The following is a 19824-nucleotide window of genomic DNA, read 5'->3' on the forward strand; positions in this document are numbered from 1 at the left end:
TTGTAAGCCCTCAGGGGCAGGGCCCTCCTTACCATCTTGTATTGTAACTGTAATGTCTTCTTTATATTGTAAAGCGCTGCGCAAACTGTTAGCGCTATATAAATCCTGTATAATAATAAATAATAATAGTATACAGTGGGTTTTGCAAGCTAAAAAATATGTCTGAAAATACATTTCCATCTGTGGCTAAAGACTTTCAAAAAAATAAGCTTTTAGCATTAATTTAATTTGAAATATCAATACTCTGATGTGTGTGTGTGTGTGTGTGTGTTTTACTTGTTCTATTATTTTTGTCTATACCACAAAATTAGTGAAATTTACAATTTATAATGTTCAATTACATACCTCTATTTTCACTGGAGATCCTATGACCATAGTTTTCTCCTGAATGTTCTCACTGAACTCTGGGCAATGATCATTGATGTCTAGTACAGTAACAAATACTTCAGCTAAACTATACTTCCCTTCAGTATCCTCAGCTTTGACATAGAAGTTGTATTTAACGTTATCTTCAGCATCAAGAGAGGCCCAGGGTTGAGTGTAAATGATACCAGTTGAAGGATGAATTAGAAAGCTGAAAGGGAAAATACATTTGTGTGCATTTTATTTAAAAAGGATCAAGGGAACAAAGTAAATCTGGTACATTCATAAGACAAATTGTACCTGTAATGCTTGCTATCAATCAGAATTCACACACATAATAGAGTATACATTCTGTTTAGTCAGGGCTACATGGCACTGCTTTACAGAAAAGATGTGAAATGCTGTGAAAAACATAATTTCCTTAATATGTGTTTTGTACTAGAACTAAGGGGTCTATTCACAAAAGGGTGAAGAGTTTGGAGAAGGCAGGAGAAGTGAATAATCTAGGACAGCATAGGTGAACTGGAAAGTGAGCTGAATTGGAGAATTTTTCCAAATCTGCTATTTTGGCCTAGATTGTTCACTTCTCCTGCCTTCTCCAAACTCTTCACCCTTTTGTGAATAGACCTGTAATTGTTGCATTAGAGTACAAGATGAAGAAGAAAGAAAAGCGATGGATTGTCCAAACAGGCATCTCTCAAAATGGCCTTCTCTTGCAGCATGATCCTTCTGATAACATTTATTTATTAAAGGTATTTATGTAGCACCGATAATTTACGCAGTGTTACACAGTGCACATTCACATCAGTCTCTGCCCTCGAGGAGCTTACAAACTAAGGTCCCTATCTTATATGCATACATATAGGGGCCAATTTAGACCAGAGTCAATTAACCTAACAGCATGTCTCTGCAGTGTGGGAGGAAACCGGAGTACCCGGGGAAAACCCACACAAGCACAGGGTGAACATGCAAACTGATAGTGATCTGGCTGGGATTCAAACATAACACAAATTCTGTGAACAATGCCCCTCTACCAGCATTGCAGGGATTTTGGTAACAAGGCTCGAATGGCGACATGGTGTAGGGTTATTTGGCTATTGTTGCATGGATCTAGCCTTAGAGCAATTTTTTAAGGCCCAAGAGTCAGGTGCTTGAAAAAAATTGCAGCTGCAACCGAGTCTTTTCTACTTTTGTCACCATAAGGAGCTAATAATGTCAAAACTGGCCCAGATAGGACTGATGGGCTATTAATTTCTAAATTATTTTTTCAACTTGTGGCAAATGGTGTAGTTGAAGGATAGGGACAGAAGTGTTGTATATACTAGCTCCTGAGCATTACCTAAATGTGGCATACATACAGACACAAAGGCCAGCTCTCACCAGTGTCATCCACCTAAAATACGTTCACCAACATATGCAGGAGAGAGCAACAACCATAACTGGTCTTAATTACAGCCATGAATAAGACCTATGGTTAAGACCAGTTGTGGTTAAAACACATAAGAATTAATGTTGCTGTATCCCACATACTATATGGCAGTTATAAAGATGGTTTAAGTGGACTGCAATGTTAAGTGCTGACTTTCATGTCTATATTACTCCACTCTGAGAGAAGCATTGCCATTATCCATCTATTAGCAGAAGTTTTGGAATTACCAATGAGGCCGATCCCTCATCTACAGTACTGTGGCATACATACAAATGTTCAAAATAAATAGAATATAACACTCACCCTTTAATAAAAAGCAGCTCATTACCATATGCACTTTAAAAATAATCTGTGGACTTCCTTACTCTATTAATAAATTAAATTAAATTATTGCTATATCTCTGACATATTGGGGCATATGCCTCAGTAGTATAGAATCCCACTTTAAATATTGGTAATTTGTTGTGAAAAACTGTGCAGGTGTGGCATTTACAGCTCACTTGAAAAATATTGGATATACTCGCCTACTTGAGTTCAGAATCTCTAAACCTCTAAGGCTTGTCTAAGCTAAGATCCACTTACTCAGTCTCAAGAACATTGGTGGGTGTACTAGGTTTATTGGCAGCTATTAGCTAATATGGAAGGCTCTCTCCAACTATGGGATACTGGTAAACTGTACAAATATTAAAACCATCCTTTTTTTAAAGTTCTCCATGAGGCAGAATTATTCCATGGGTGTGAATAAAGCAATTTACACCAATACAAGATGGATTCGCCTTGGTTGCTATCGGTACTGCACTTTGTACTTAATACTTTTCTTCTTGTATTATCTTATTAAATAAACCTGTTTAACAGTTCATCTGTGACAGACTAAAGAGTGTAAAGCCAAGATGGTGGAGAACAATTGAACAATGCACATACCTCTATGCATATTGTTCATTTAAAAAAAAATGTTTTAAACTCAGGTTAAACTAAATGTCCTGTGCTATTTTCAGCAAATGACAGAAAAGATACAAAAACTGTGCATTTTACAGAAATGATTGCAGGTAAAAGAAGTAGTTAAGCAAGCCTTATAACTCCTCATATCCCCCTGCTGATTCCCTGCACTTACTAAATGACATTAACACAATGTTCAATGTCAAAGGAAAAAAAACCCAACATGCCTATAATTAGTCCTGCCACCTCTAAAAAGTGAGAAAATCAGAATAAATTGCCAGAATGATCTGCTCCTCTCTACCTTATATTCAGCGAGCTCAGCTGTCATATTCAGTTATCAGTGTTCCAACTGCGTAGACAGCCTTCCCCCACTCTGATCCAATTAACAGCTTGTTCCAAGGATTAAGTGAGAAACCAAATTTAAACCACCAATGAATAGCAGTGTGGTGCATGTTCTTGTTAGAAATCCAAAGAACATGTCTTAAATCGCTATGAGTCTTTTACAACATAAAATGTATTCTACCCAACAACGGGGTAAGATTAGTCATTTATTTTTAACAAAAAGCTGCAGCGCTATAAGTATCTGAAAGAACTTACTTCAGGATTTTAAAGTGTATGTAAAATTGTCTGCATTAGAGTAGGGTTGAAGGGCTTAATTCCTTCTTATGCCCTTCCCCCACAATGACCTGTCTTTCAGATCACAAGTAGACCCCTGCCAGATTAAATGAGATAAGACTTTTCCACTGCCTCCTCTTACAGTCACAAACAATCAAGCTGTAAAACTCTTGCCTCTACTACAATTTGTTAAAAGGCATAAAGATCAAGAGTGCCAAGTAGGAATGAGGTTTGGGTCCAGGTCTAGCATAGGTTCCAGGTGAAACCAACTTGTTCGCAGTTTGCTTACCGGCTGAAACAAAGCATTAGTTTGCATGCCCTAAAATATTGTAATGATATTGCACTGAGCTGCAAGGGCCTATGCACCTAGATCAGCTGGCTTAGAATATTGGGGCTTTGTTATGTACCAGCCTATTCAATATAAAAGGGGTGGGTGCAGAGCAGACATAGTATCAGTGTAGAAGTTGTGGCAGGGGCAGGATAGGAAAAGCTAACAAACTGAGAAAGATTAGTTTCAGTTAGGAAACTGTACTTTAATTATGATTGCTAACTTTGGCAATCAATCCTTTTGCTACCTTACTTATTATTCCTAGCTTAAGAATAAAATAAGTGTGCACCTAAATCACCTCCCACTATTAACCATATTCACTATACCCTCCTATCTCCATAGTAAAAACAAAAGTTTGGTATACACTGGTTAAGCCTATTATCGGTGATTAAAACTGTCCTGCTGCTGGCCATTAATGTATCCTCTGCAGTATCTTAATTCTTGTAGCAAATCCCCAACTGCGCACTTTATCTCTAGTAAATGTGGGGCCATGCCTTGTTCATTAAAATTATTCTTTTGCTGCCCAATTTTACACTGCTGTGCCATCTGTGGTCTCCTTTTTCTAGTAGTGAAATACCTACTTGTGCTCTTTGTTTCTGGCACAATCTGGCCAATTCTTCTTCATTAACCTCCCTGGCGGTATGATTATGTCAGGAATTTTGTACCAAAAGCGGTACAAACCTGCTGTTGGCCAATTGTACATTGCTGCATTATCTGTGTGTGCTGTTACACAGTTGTAAAAATATGACAATACATAGTCATAGTTAATGTTCATATTATTGTGAAGTGAGAATTTATATAGCTAATTTCCTTAAGCCATTATCTTAGGTATTAGTATAGCTGGTTATTATACTAAAATCTTGTGGTCGTTTTGATTATTGCACCACATTTTCTGTTTTCCCTCCCATTATTTTCATTTGTTCATGATGTAGTCGTTTTTGGTGTCATGGCTGACTGTAATATGGCCACATGCACATGTATATTCTTGCTTGTAAACATTACCATCTCTGATCTTCAAATACCATCTGTTCATTCATCTCCTGTAACTTGCTGCATGCAATAAAGCATTTAGTGAATGAAAAGGTATTTGGTGAGTTCAGCTACCTGATACCGATTGTCAGCAGTGATCTGCTTATACAGGGCAGGCATAGAGGTCTCAGCAAGGGATAAATCACTGATACAACAATCTGAGTCAGAATACTGTGGTCACTTAATTCTTAAACAGAGCTTCATAAAAATTCCCTTAAACCCTTGTGATGTATATAAAAATGTAAAAAAAGAAAAAAAAGGAAAATCCAGATTGAAGATCAGACTGAATGTGGCCAGACCTCCTTCTTGGAGCACCTGAGTTGGGGAAGAGGACCTTGTCTATTAACACTGGGACAAAGGTACTTGCAAGGGGGTGGAGGAGTTGCAGCCACTTTGCAAGGAATCCTCTTGCCAATGTTGAAAAGCATGCAGCCTTGTCTAGAATTTATGTCCTTTTTTTTCCAAGCTACAAGGAATCAGATTGGGGCACCACTGTATGGAAGTCAAGCTAACTGTAAAATAAAAAAAACCCAACAAATTACAGCCAAATATATGATGCCATTGTATGCTGTTGTTGACTGTTCTGTAACACAACATACAGCTTTAAAGTACCCCCCCAAGCATGCTCTTTAAAGGATTTGTGTATTTCTAACGCTGTCTTCACTTACCCACCTGAAAAGAACCTCTCCTGGCTGTATGGCATTTTTCTTAAAAATTTATAATATTATTATACATGTATTAATACCTGTCCCCAACAGCAGTACCAGCACTTTTTGACAACAGCTTGTCTTTTAGCTTTCAATATATTATCAATACCTGCCTTCTATAGACTTTAATGGGGTTTGGCAGTAAATTCAGGGTTTGCCGAACTTTCCGCTAACGCAATCCAACCCTAGTGGCAACCCTAGTGCCAGGATCCCAGTTACCCAGTTTCTGCAATAGTTATTAGCAATCACATACCAGGTATGAGTGCATTTATTAGGGCACAAGACTGCAAAAGTAGCCGAGGCCTTATAATATCACTTTAAAGTTGAACTGTGATATTAGAAAACAGCTAATTTCACAGCTGAAATGTAAACAAATCAACTGTTTTAACTGACAATAGATTTACACATTTTCAAATAATTGACTGTAAAAAAACGGGGACAAACTATAATAATGGCAGGGGTGTCTGTATCTTGTGATTTACATCTCTTTCAGACTGAATAGGTGATGCACTTATTTTCTGTGTTTAGCAATGCAGCATCCAACTCTCTACACCCAGCTTGCCAAATGGGCAATGATTAAGAATCATGCCACCCCTTCAGTTTTCATAACCACTGTCCTGTTATTTAATTACTAAGCAGATTGGGTTTGGCACTTTGAATAGTCAGTCAATGGCATCAAATGCATTGAGCGTTCTCTGACCATACTCTTGAGACGCTGAATAAGAGTACAATGGGGGGTGGGGCTGGCAGCACAAAGTGTATGTCTTTCCTAGGCTTCTCCTATCAATACCTAATTATTATAGCTGGTTACCCATGATTTCCAGGGAGAGTTTTACCTACAGAGAGTGATTGTGTGTTTCAGTTCAATGTACATTTCCTAACATGGAATGCACTGGCACAGTGCCTTTTAAGGCAGTATTGTTTGCCATGAACATATGGCAATGAAAACTAGCTAATGTTGATGAGGACAAGGGCCTCTTCCCCACAACCCAGGCCTGGTGGTTGTGGGGGTCCTAAGGCAGGGGGTTTATCTAAATCTGGGTGCCCCCATTCATAAAGAGGGCACCCAGATGCCGCCCCCCTTGTGAATGAGTAGGGGTAGATATTACCCCTACTCATTCACCAAATAACAGTGAAATAGTAGACATACAACACTATGCTCAAAAGTCCTTTATTTGAAAAAAAGAAAAAAACACAACACATTTTTTGACGATTCCTCTATTCCAAACCCCCCCCCCCACAAAAAAAAGTCCATCGATGTAATCCCCAGTTTAATCACGTCCTCCAGCGATGTAGAAAAAATCCCCACCATTAAGTCCAATCCTGATGAACACCAGCCGCAAGTGACAGGTCTACTCCGGAAGGTAAACAAAGGGGCAGAGCGAGTCATGACATCACAGTACTAATTCTACTCCTTTGTTAACATTCCGTGACAGCTTTGTCCCCTAATGGAATGTAAACATAGGGGCAGAAGTCCCATGATGTCATGACTCGCTCCGCCCCTTTGTTTACATACAGAAGCAGAGCTGTCATTAGTGCCAGAGTTTTTCCGGTTCAGACGCGGTGGCAGGGATTTTTTCTTTTGTCAAGGCGACGGGCAGGATCTACATCACTGGATGACGTTATTGACCTGGGGATTAATTTTTTTTGGGGGGTGGGGGTTTTGGAATAAATTGCGGTGTAATTAATTTTGGAGCATGGTGTGTTTATTTGCTATGTTCTTGTTATTTGGTGAATGATTTGGGGAAACAACTACCCCTTATTCATTAAGGAGAAGGGGGCCAAATCTGGGTGCCCCCTTTATGAAAGGAGGGCACCCAGATTCATATAAGCCACCCTACCCGCAGACCCCACAACCCTGGCCCAGTGATTGTGGGGGTCTGTGGACAGGGGTTCTTATTTAAAGAGGCCCTTGTCCTAATTAACATGGGGAAGCACCCTCCCCATGTTGAGGGCATGTGGCCTGGTAGGTGCAGGAGGGGGGGTGCACAATCCTTTCCTGCTCTGCCAAGATGCTGCTTGGATCAAGGGTCTGGTAAGAGATTTTGGGGGAGCCCACACTTTTTTGTCCTAAAAAGACCCCACAAAGCCATTTTAGGCCCCCCCCCTAAAATTCCTATATATGTTTTCCTTTATATAAACTTGTAAAAGTTTATTTACTTACAAAAGTAAGAGAGGAACCTGTTAAAGACTACCTTAGTTCCTGAATTTGAAGGAAAACATGTTCTTTTTTTTACCATGGTCAAATCCTGAATATGATTAACCCATCCCTTCTAAGCCGTGTCCACTTTAGATAAGCCACACCCACTCTTCACGGCAGAACATGTGCTCTGCAGTGCTAAGCAGTTACACTAAACCAGCAAGTAGCACAGTGATCTTTCTGGCTAGAAATGTGTGTAACACAAGAATACTCATCCAAACATATTTAGCAAGTAAAACAATAAACATGTATTTGAATTTTGTATGTGATTCAAATTCCCTTGGTCGATTTTGCCTGTAGACTAGCACTAAGACTTAAAAATGCTACAGCATTTATTAACATTAGGCAGACTCCAAATATGGTTACATCACACAGATTCACCAGATCCACATTGTGCTGTGAAATCACATGATGGAAGACACAACCTACGTTACATTCTATCTATGCCAACAATTACAGCAGAACATGCTGAACCTGTCACCAGAGGTGTTGCTTCACTCCAGCAACTCGAGTGCTCTCCAGTTACAATGGTTGCTTCCAGCATATATATTACAAATAATTTTTGTCATACTGATAATCCTTATGCTCCAATGAGCATATTTGTAGTCTACACAGAGAAGCACAAAGGTTATCTTAATACTCAGCATACACTGTTGTATCTATAGCCAGCAAGAGAAGTTTCCTCTCTGTTAATCCTAATTACTTGGAGTCATAATGAGACTGAAATGTAGGGAAATTATCATTCAAAACACCTAAGAATACAAAACAACATCTTTAGGGGATATCTATAATATATAACAATACTTATGTTGATATTTTATTATATGTGGCTGGAAAAATATCAACCTCCATTTAATGCACTTTATATAGATGTGGATATTTTTAGGACACCTAAGTTGACTACAGGCTACTCTAAAGATGTAGCCATATACATACAAGTCCTAAATGTTTGAACTCCAAGCTAGATTTTCATACTATACAGGTGATAAAGCAAGTAGACTTATAGTTGTAAAGTCATCTAAAAAAAAATCAATACATTTTATACATACTTTTCATACATCTTAATCATAATTGTATACAATACATTTTAAAGAAAACAAAAAAAACAACAACAGATGATTAGACGCGCTGACAATCCTTTCCAATTTTGTTAATACAGTGTGTGCACAATTTTTAGGCAGATTAGTATTTTGACCAAATCACAATTTTGATGCATATTGTCCTAACTCCAAGCTGTATAAACTTGAAGACTTATTGGATTTAAGCATATCAGGTGATGTGTATTTGTGTAATGAGGAAGGGTGTTACCTAAGGAGATCAAAACCCAATATCAAGGTGTGCATAATAATGAGGCAGCTTCTTTTAATCAGCCAAAATGAACAAAGAGATTTAACTGACTCAGAAAAGTAAAAAATTGTAAAAAGTCTTTCAGAGGGATGCAGCACTCTTGAAATTGCTAAGATATTGGAGCGTGATCACAGAACCCTCAAACATTTTGTTGCAAATAGTCAACAGGGTCACAAGAAACGTGTTGAGAAACAAAGTAGACTATATAGAAACACTGGCACTCCAAATAGTGAAATTAATACGTCTGTTTATTGATGTACGAGCAGCATAGCGTGATGCACTCGATGCAATGTTTCGGGGTCTCACAGGATCCCCTTCATCAGGCAGAGCATGTGATACAGATGCAAGTGAGAGATATGTATATATGCACACCACAGTGAGAAAATCAACCAATCCCACAGCCCGCTTTGTCCTTGTGACATCACATGACCCCATGACCCCTCCATTACATAAGGCAGAAAATGTAATAATAGCATACTGGACAGAGTATAAATCAAAATCCTCGTACAGAAATATAGTGTGTTACAATAAAAATCACATGGAGAATGGATATCTCAGAAGCTTGTAACAAGGACGGGTGGAAGTCCATATAAACATGTGCAGCTGAACAGCTGCACAGGTCAGAAACAGCAGTTTGTTAATGACAGGGGAGTGGCCCACCACAGTCAGCATATCAGATACGCCTCCGGTCACGCCCACATAATCCAGGACACAGGGGGGAAGGGCTGTCCCGTCATGATGACGAAAGCCAGCAGCGTCCTCTGAGGCTATTCAAGCAGACTAGCATATGGATATTTTGTCCCTATATACATGTATTCCTAATGAGGCAGGGTTGGAAGCCGTTTCTCATTTTCTGACCCCAAAGAGACATGACACCATGCCTACTGAATTCATTTAAAAAATAATAATAATAATATTGTTCTTGTCCGTCTTAATATCAGTCTATTGACAAAGTATTGCTTAATTGGCTTTATGTAATTCATGTATTTAGCAGTGTTAATATACTTTTCCCCTTGGTCCATTTATCTCTAACGTTAAAAGTAGGGATGCACCGATACCACTTTTTTAAGACCGAGTACCGATACTTTTTCCCAAGTACTCACCGATACCAATTACCGATACTTTTCTTAAAGGGGCAGGTCACATTTTTTCTAAAGCAATACAAAATAATGATTTTAGGTCAGTTTCTTCATATTATGAAGAACATGAAATGAATATTTATCATCCCCCTAGTGGGGAAAATAGATGAGCACATGTCCAGACTCCAGAACACTGTATAGTGTGGCACAGCCATATCCAATTCTGCATACCTGGCTTTATATTATAATTTTTTACAGTGTTCTGGAGTCTGAACATGTGCTCATCTATTTTCCCCACTAGGGGGATACAAGCCTTAGTTAGCAATGGCAAGATCTACTTATTAATTTCATTATTTAATGTCTTTTTTAAAATATTATATAAAGTTAAACACCATTACAGGCATACATTATTTGTGTTCCATGTGCCCAGCCCCCATGCGGTGCTGCAGTACTAATAGAAAACGATGTTGTTTCTGCCTGTAGATCCGAACCATTTAAATTACCCTTTATCTCATTTTTGTCAACCAGATCCGTAACCAAAATGAACCCTATATACCAAAAAGATAAACCAGCTAACAAGAGTGGCTGGTTTAAAAAGGGTTAACAGAGGATCAGGACAAGTATCAAGTATTCCAATTACCAAAAGAGTTTATTAGATAAAAATCTGTTTGTATAATGTGCTCTCATTCATATATGCTAATCAGCTGACACCAAAGGATAATTGATACCTGATCCGCTGGTATCTGATATACACGTATTATTCTCCAGTGGGAAAAAACAAGGAAGTTACATAGTAGCACCTTTTTAAAAAATCAGTTTCTTTCCCACATGGTTTCAGCTGATCTAGTTAAAAGGGTTAAATATGGATTGCGATCGTATTTGCTTCCTGATTAATGATTGATTTAAAAAGTTTTCATATGCCTTCAGTGTTACTACTTTGAACATGATTTCCCTGTAATAAATTAATTTATAAGATCAGTGCATTCCCCCCCTCCTGTTTGGTTTTGATAGAATACAGTCTGACATTGATTCAATTAAACATACCATAATGAGTTTACATCAATCGGGTTGTTAGTAGATCTAGAATAAAATTAAGTGAGGTACTGTTGTCAATGAGATCCGATGTCCTTTTGAAAAAGTTGTAGTGATGAAACGCGCTAAGGGCGGATCCCATTGATGTAATCTCTAACACACGAGTGAGTGGAGAGTATTGCCGGACGTTTTTTCAAGTTTTTAATGTAAGTGTTTACAATTTTTTAACAAAAATCATTGGATTTACTGCACTATGAGTGTCTTCCTCTTTTGTTTGAACATGTGTGGATATGGAAGCTGCTATCATCAGAAAAAATAGGAAAGAACACTAAGGAGAGCTCAGCATTGTCTGCAGAGAATCAGTCTTTCACCTGACTAACGAGAACGCATTTTGGCCATCTACACGGTCATTGGTTTCTGGTGAGTGCATTTCCTTGGGGGGATTTATCTGAACACGAGGGACGGGATTCATTATTCACAGCATGGGAGTGCTTTTTATGAACACAACAGTTTCTAACATATTGGACTTTCACATTGTGATACTTATTTGTAACATTGATTGCAACACTTTATTGATACATGTTATTGTAACACTTATGGCAACACTATTACCTTTACACAAAGGTATGATTTATCTATTGTTTCGATCACACACTGTATGCACAGGCACAATTAGATTATTGGATTTTGATGTATTTTACTATATTTTTTTGTAGCACATTAGTTTCTCATTTCAACATTGAATGGCAAACGTATTTACCATACTTTTCTCTAAATTTAGCATTACAATGGTTTATTTTACTTACGGATCAGATCCAGCACCATATATAGAATACTTGATTTCACCCCAAAGTCCAGAATCCAAGTCAGTCGCCTTAACAGGTACAAATAAAAAAAATAACTGTTAAACTAGAGTTAAAAATCCAATCATTGCAATCATAGTACCACTATTAAATGTCCCATGCTTTGGGGTGGGGCATTATAAAAAAAAGGGTGGGGGAGAATTGTGAAAAGGGTTGTGGTCCAAATTGGCATTAATTGAATATCTCCACTCAAAAGTTATGTACGGAATGTTTACATAAATATCAATGACTAGGCTCCCACAATGTCATGATCTGACAAGCTGAATGTTTCACATGGCACTGTTCACTCTCCTGCCTGTGCTCTATGTTGTAGTTTTTCATCTCAGGACTCTGTAGCCACACAACAATGTGGAGGACATGACCGCCTTCAAGAGGAATAGCTTGATGTACAGTAGAAAGCAAGGACCAGAAGTATGGTGAGGTCCACAACAGATAGCACACAACATATAGGCAGATAGCACCAACACTCAATATCAGCGTGCCAGTCCTATGGGCTAGCTTGAGATAACACTAAATACGTTACTCATTTAAAAAAAAAAAAATGCCCTAATGTGACGGTCAGTAGTAGAAAACAAAATCACATTTATGCCAAACTGGCTTTCTGAAAAGTGTGAAGTCAGTAAATTTATATTTCTGAACAGCACATAAGAAGATCTAATGCACCTGTCTGGATAGCAGTACTAAAATATTGATTGTACTGGTTGTTCAAGGATCAAGCTTTATATCCTCATCTCAGATAAGAACAATCCCAACAGCTTATTGACACTTAAATAACAATTCCCCTATGCCAAAAGGTTTACTTTAAAATTGAAGACCAGCCAGGCTCTTACATCATATCCCAACAAGAAAAAAACCATGTCAGAGAAATGATATAAAGATGCATACAATACGTAAAATACGATAATGACATAGGTATGGGATGTATTTAAATAACATAATTCGAAGGGGGGAACACAACAGAAGTTGTCAAGTGACTGCAGTGAGTGGAAAGAGATTAGACAACATTTGAGTTATTGTAAAACAATGCATGGGCTTTATATCAAAGTCAGCAGAAATTCAGCAGAAGGTAAAGCCCATTATCTGTCTATGGATAAAAAGTAGATGTTAGACATAAATCTGGATGTTCGCAGTTATAATGAATAATGTTACCAACAAATATAAAAGGAAAGCAGCTGCTGTGAAAATGACCACACCTGTGGATGGAACTTCAATACAAAGCAATTATTCTGCAGTTCTAAGTCTAAACTTTACTTTATTCAGTATATAAGACAAATAATTTACTGCCTGCCATAGGTTTCGGTTTGTCATACAATGCTATATCCGATTTGGCAAACAAATATCTTGTTCCAGGCAGGGGAAAGAACCGAAGACAGTACAAATTCTCCTTTCTGACCCGCCAGAAAGAAGGTTATGCCATTGGTGGTTGAATATGCAGGCAAAATTAAGTTACCCACTGATTTTGATTAAAAGTATGCAAAGTATGGTTGTCTGAACACACCCGAGCAAGAATGGAGGACTGGGGAGGGAGGAAGGAGCAAAAAAAGGGTTTTGAAAATTCAAGCACCAATTTATCTCAGGAAAACAATAGTACTCAGATTTTTATATATAGAACTCAGATTTTTTAATATATTGTGCGGCATAGTATGGCAAAATTGTGGACAGTATATATCTGTCACCTATGTTTCTCACCTACACATGGTGAAGAACTCCAGGGTTTGTTTGATATAGAGTACACAATATACTATAAAAACACATTTTTTTGTTTTCTTAGAATCTTGATAATTTTTCTGGAGCCCTAAGGCTTTGTAGAGCTTTGGGTAGAAAAAGCCTCCATTCTTACGTCCACATCTTACCTCTTTAATTAGCCTCAACTGTCCACAGGCATTTTCATAGGTGAGCTGATTGATGCTCAGGGCTCTCTTTCTGTCTCAAAAGTGCACACAACAGCTATATTATCATTGTGTCTTGGAACTGTTATGGATCGCTGACAATTCTGTATAGGGAGAGATAATTCCATACTGTGGATTGCAGTGGTGGACTACCTATCCTTTTGCACCCCAGCTCTCTAGACCTAACTGACCTTTTTAGGTTTCTTGTGCAACAGCAAAAAGTTTGCTTGACTTTTAGGCTTTTGTTTAAGGGATTAGTCTTTAAGGGTTTATATTTTGGTTGGGGGTGTTATTTTGTGTTGCTATTTTTTTTACCCGTTAAATCCATGCAGTCTTCACTTGAAAAAGAAGATGCCTACCTAAGGCTTATATATCTATTGCGGCTGCTACTTCCACCAGTCAAAGCTACTGCCTGATGACAAAGCATGTGCCACTGCTGAAATTACTTTTTAAAAGCTTTCTTTAAACTAGATATAAAAGCAGACTGGGGTGCTGCTGCTGTATGTAAGCCAAGCTCCATGTACCAGGATTTGTGTATTTTCAATGTAGCCCAAGTAGTCCACAACAAAGTTTGTGAACCTCAAACAAGAATTGTCGAATCAAACCTCGAATGAACCAAACCTGGGCAGATTCACTTATCCACATTTACTGCCATTGCCTCTGAACTCTGGACCCAGGAAGATCTAATGCTACATGCAGATTGGTGTTTACAGCTCACCTGTCAGCCTAATCAAGTCTTATTTGCTCCCTTTTGTTCTGTTAAATTTAGAATTGGAAGCATTTTGTTATATCTGTCTGATAAGTGCACTCTTTGTAATGATTTACCGGGTGGTGAAGGTAATTTTGACAATGTTTGTGTCTATGTAAGTGAAATATTAATGTACTTAGGGGGTATGTGTTTTTATAACACATTCATTTGTATAAAATGGAGCTGACAAAACATTGTTTATGCACCTTTATATCTGTTTAAGACCAATGTGAGCAATTTTATATATGTATATGATTTAGTACAGCCCTGAAGGAGGGGAGCACTAAACAATTGTAATAATTGATCTTTTGTCAAATTTATATTAATGCTTCTTCCACATGATGGATTATTTCGCAACACTACATTTAAAGCCCTATATTTTTGTATGGCTATACAGTATATTGGCAGTTTTGTTTAATCTCTTATATATATTTTAATTAGCTTATTCAAAGAATGTATGCAGATGTTTTACAGATTTTTTAATGATAATACTTGGCTGATATTACCTAACACTGTAGTATTAAACTTAATGCATTATAGATTTCTTCTTATTTCTACAGCAACTACCATCTAATTATCTATTGATAACTATTGCAGGAACATTTAAAGGGGGAAATTATAGGAATGCTGGCTTACAAAAAATTATCTTCCCATTTTTCAGTTTAAGATAAACTGGCATCTCTGATAACTAATTATGAAGGTCCATCACATTCAATAAAGAAATATCTTTAGCAATCATGTCAGCACCTTGAGATATGCACCCAGATATATATGTTCCCATGCAATCTGCATTTCGAAATTGCAAAACAAAACTAAAATGAACATGCTAACTATGGTACATTTTCCACAATGCACAGATTTGGGGCACCATATCATAAATCACCGTAGCTCATAAAGGGCACTTACCGTCACAGCTACAACATTGGACCCTCCTGGGGAGTTTTCTGGGATTCTTGCAACATAATATTCTGAGGAAAACTTTGGCACATTGTCGTTAATATCCAAAAGATGGATGGTTATATCTGCTGTTGAGCTGAATTTTTCTGGAGTGTTAACTTCAATGGCAAGAAGCTAAAAATGGAAAAGTATATTAGAAAAAAAACAGTTTTAAGCTAATAATCAAGGAAAAGCCATTCATCCCATACACTTTACAATTTCAATTCCCTCAAAAAGTATTAATTTAAAAAGGACACTATACACATTTCACTTTAATAAAAATTAAAAAAAAACAAACACCACCAATCCAATTATCAAATTCAAACTCAACTTTTTTTTTTTTTTTTAAATACCACCACAAATACTGCAATCATCAAATGATTACATTGAATGAAGATTAGCAGAAAAGTCTTACTATGGAATTTGAATGTATGTGTGTACCTTTGAAGAAGACAACTAATGACTGAAATTCACCCAAAGCTAAGTAATCAATAAATAAGCAAGTCAATGACATTCCTATGTCACTTATTCTGTTTGCAGACATCAATGCCAGACGTAGTCGTGGTATGATCAGCCTTCATCATTTCCTACTAATGGTCAAACCAGATGTTTTGAGTTCTCTGACAGTTATTTTCCACTTAAAGTTATAGCCCTGCCCATGTTGAGAATAAAAAAACAACCCTCATTGGGTTATCATTGTGTGTTGCAAGGATTTAAAAAAAATGTTACAAGGAGGGTCTGCTTTTATTAAAATTCCCTCATCCACCACTCAGTGTTCTGATGAGGCAAGTTGAAGTCTGCATCTCTTTAGAAGTACTTAACCCACGGGGCAGATTTCACCAAAAATGTCATTTTATTTGCAGGGGATGCCTAAAATATGACGTGCATCATAGTGCAGACTTATGAGAAAACCAGTGAGCCAATCACACAAGCAGGAAATTACATTTCTGGGAGTGTGCTGCACACCAACACTGTACAGAAAGCATCCAGGTTGCCATTTTGCATTGATTTATTTTAACAGATTTAGAGAATTACAGTGGCTACAGATCCAAATGGAAGGGTCATTTTTAATAACATTAAATTACAAAAGGGCTTGTGTAGCAATTTTACAGGCTATATTAATTATTATTTATTTAAGCAATAGTGGAGCTTGCCTTTAAAATGTTGAGTTTTAAAAGGGAATTAGGGTGGATAGTTAAATATACAAAAACAACCAAAAGCTGTCTAAGAAAAAGTAATAACTTAAAATACAATACATTACAGGGTTAAAGAAGATACATACAAAGAAAATGAATTCCCTAAATCACCAATTAAAAAAAAAATATTTTCAGACAGTAACATGAAAAGCAAAATATATACCTTAAAGGTTAACAAATGAAATTTTTCATAGTCTATTCCGGCAGAGTTCTCCACAATTATTGTTACTTGAGCCTCATTTAATACAGTCTGTGGCACTACGCGGAAAATGCCTCCAGGTCCAACCAAACGCAAGTTGAATTTGGCATTTGCTCCCTGTTAAAAGTATTAACATAATTCCACTTAATTGGAATTGTAAGTTGTATTGCAGACTGTCGATACATTTTCTTAACAGTGCATTATATGGGGTACAAAAAAGTGTCTACTAACCTGATCTGAATCATTGACTGTGATTTTAAGCCCACGTAGTATCTCTCCTTCTGGTGGATGTTCATACATAGTAAGTTCAAAATGGTTCTGGGGTCCGTTTTCCCCATAAAAGGTTGGAGGGTGATTATTTAGATCAACAACTCGTATGGTTACTACAGTAACAGCATGACCTACCACATCCCCAGTTGGTGTTAATTCAGACACCTGGTAAAAAAAAAAATAAACATACTCATTTCTAGACATAATAGAGATGAGCAGATGATCTTTAATCACCACTGCAGAAATGACAGCTTGCTTCTCTTTGTCTTATTTTCTTGGTCATGGTCGGTACTGGCAACACAAAGGGCTATTTCTCTCTTATTGTGTAATACCTCAAAGCAAATGCAGTGAATAGCATGCAGGGAACAGCATCTGACAGCTGCTCACATCAGGAGTTCAAATGTACTCAATTTGCACTAAACAAATGTTACATCACATGCAGATTCCTGTGAAAAGGATCTCCCTTGCAGCAGCAGGGATTTTTTTTATTGTTGTCACATCACAGGCAAAAATTTGCAGGTTAAAGATTCACTATAAAGATAATCACATGTTACTGTAAATTATAGTATTGCTAGCTCTAGAACAACGAGGCCTCTCACTGGCATACTGTACTATGCATACGATGCATTCAGGTATGGGAAACTTGCGAGGACAAAAAATATGAAATCTGCCACAGTTTACTTTTTTTTAAGGTGCATCATCTATGGATGTCATTGTGATCTTGGCTTCAGTCGGTCAGGGAACACTGACTTCCAACAAGTTTTCAAGATGGGAACTGAGGCTTTTCAGACATCACTGACTGTTCATGATAACTGACTCCCTAAGTAGTGAATCTAAGATCAAGATATCAGCTCCAAAACCTGTAAAAACATACAATGGCAGCACCTACATTTTCTATAAAAACTAATAAGGCATTATTATTAGTAAACGTTTCTAATGGATTTTAAAAATGGAAAAATATATCTTCATGTGGGTCAGTAGTAAGATTTTACTATAAATCTATGCTACCAGATTTTGTGTGATGAATATATAAATAAATTGTAATAGAAGACTGAATAACATATTTCCTAGAGATAATTCTGCTCCCATTACCCTGCATAGTTGGCCACATGTGTGGTGCTCAGGCACTTGATCATGTGTTAACACAGCAGGACGGTAACATTCAATTATTAGTTCACTGTAACCACTTAAAGACAAAGGGGTGTCCCTGGAGCATTTAAGTTATGACCACAGAACATCTTCTGGTTGAATAATCAGTATAAGGCCCCATTCACACCTAACTGTGAGAACATGCAGATGATTTAAAGTCATTTTTTGTGTGCTTGTACACAAGTGTTTTCAAACTTTTGTTTGACAGAGTACAGAAACAGAATCATGTTTTAGGCCCCTAAGACTTTTAAATGGGAGTTTTTTTTAGGCACTCCCATTAAATGTATATAGGGCCAAAAACAATGGACTCTGTCCCCAAAGAAGCTTGTGTACTTTTTGAGCTTCATTCAACAGGCAACAATTGACAACACTCAAGTGTGAATGGGCACATTGAGAATAATGAGATTCTTCATCTCAAGCACTATCATGCTTTGGGAATCTTTGACAAAATGCTTAGGTGTGCATGGGGCCTGACAAAATGTCCGCCCCACAGTCACATCAGTCTCTGTAAAGAGGAGCTTCTCGTTAGTGGTAGTCTGTACGAATGTTCATTTCCGTTTCATGTTCGTATTCATTGCAGCAAAGTGACATAAAAAAACATTTTTTTGTCACTTTGCGGCAATGAAAATTCGTCCACAAACGAAAATGTGTACAGACTACCGCTAACGAATTCCGTCCGGAAAACTAATTTTTCCGAAACGAATCGCACATGTCTACTGGACGCAGGGCTTAGGGTTAGTTCACACCATAAGGAATGCGCAAGGGTCCCATTGAAGTGAATGGCACCGTAGCCATGCCCTCCGGCTGCAATGCGATCGCCCGCACGGGATCGCAAGGTACATTGTGTCTGCAGTGCATTCAGGTGCGGTGCGATCAAAATAGTGCTTGCAGCATTTTAATCGCACCGCACCCGAACGCACTGCAGGCACAATGTGCCTTGCGATCCTGTGCGGGCGATCGCATTGTGGCCTCCAGCCCGGCAAAAAAGTGAGCTGGCCGCAATGCGATGCAGTGCGTTCCGGCCGGAACGCACTGCAAGTGGTGTGAACAGGCCTTAAAACGGTACAAGGAGCAGCCATATTCTTGGTATAACCACTTCCAGCGGAGCACGTACATATACATGAACCCGCGGGAAGTGGTTAAAAAAAAAAACCACACATACATTTAATGAAACACACATATCACACACTCATTAAAAACACACGCACATAGCTTTATTAATAATAAAAAAAAATCACACACATTAAAAAAACACACAATAAAAACACACATACACACACAACTAATAACAATAGTTAATAAAAAAAATTCCCCCTCTCCTGCTTACCTGTTTTGCAGGAAGGGGGGCTGCATTCCTGGGCTCCAGTGTGACACATGGGGATTATAGTAATGGTGGAGTGTAGGATCAGTGTGATCTGCATCTCAGGCTGATGCAGACCTACTAATCGATCCCTGCCTGTGTCACTGACGGCACCACGAGGGAGCGATCAGTATGATCTGCATCAGCAA

The 19824-nt window shown here is 37.9% G+C and overlaps 1 protein-coding gene across 1 annotated transcript in view; it reads right to left on the reverse strand.

The window, feature by feature from the left end:
- Positions 1–19824, reverse strand: part of CDHR1 (cadherin related family member 1) — an 83564-nt gene that overhangs the window by 13480 nt on the left and 50260 nt on the right. The window contains exons 11-15 of the mRNA XM_018558411.1: positions 17128–17331; positions 16861–17013; positions 15472–15636; positions 11872–11939; positions 346–574 (exon numbers count right to left, since the gene is read on the reverse strand). Coding sequence (XP_018413913.1) covers positions 346–574; positions 11872–11939; positions 15472–15636; positions 16861–17013; positions 17128–17331 — 819 coding nt within the window. The remainder of the gene's footprint in view (positions 1–345; positions 575–11871; positions 11940–15471; positions 15637–16860; positions 17014–17127; positions 17332–19824) is intronic.

This window comes from Nanorana parkeri, unplaced genomic scaffold (genome assembly GCF_000935625.1).
Source record: "Nanorana parkeri isolate BGI_ZX_2015 unplaced genomic scaffold, ASM93562v1 scaffold338, whole genome shotgun sequence".
Classification (NCBI taxonomy): Eukaryota; Metazoa; Chordata; class Amphibia; order Anura; family Dicroglossidae; genus Nanorana; species Nanorana parkeri.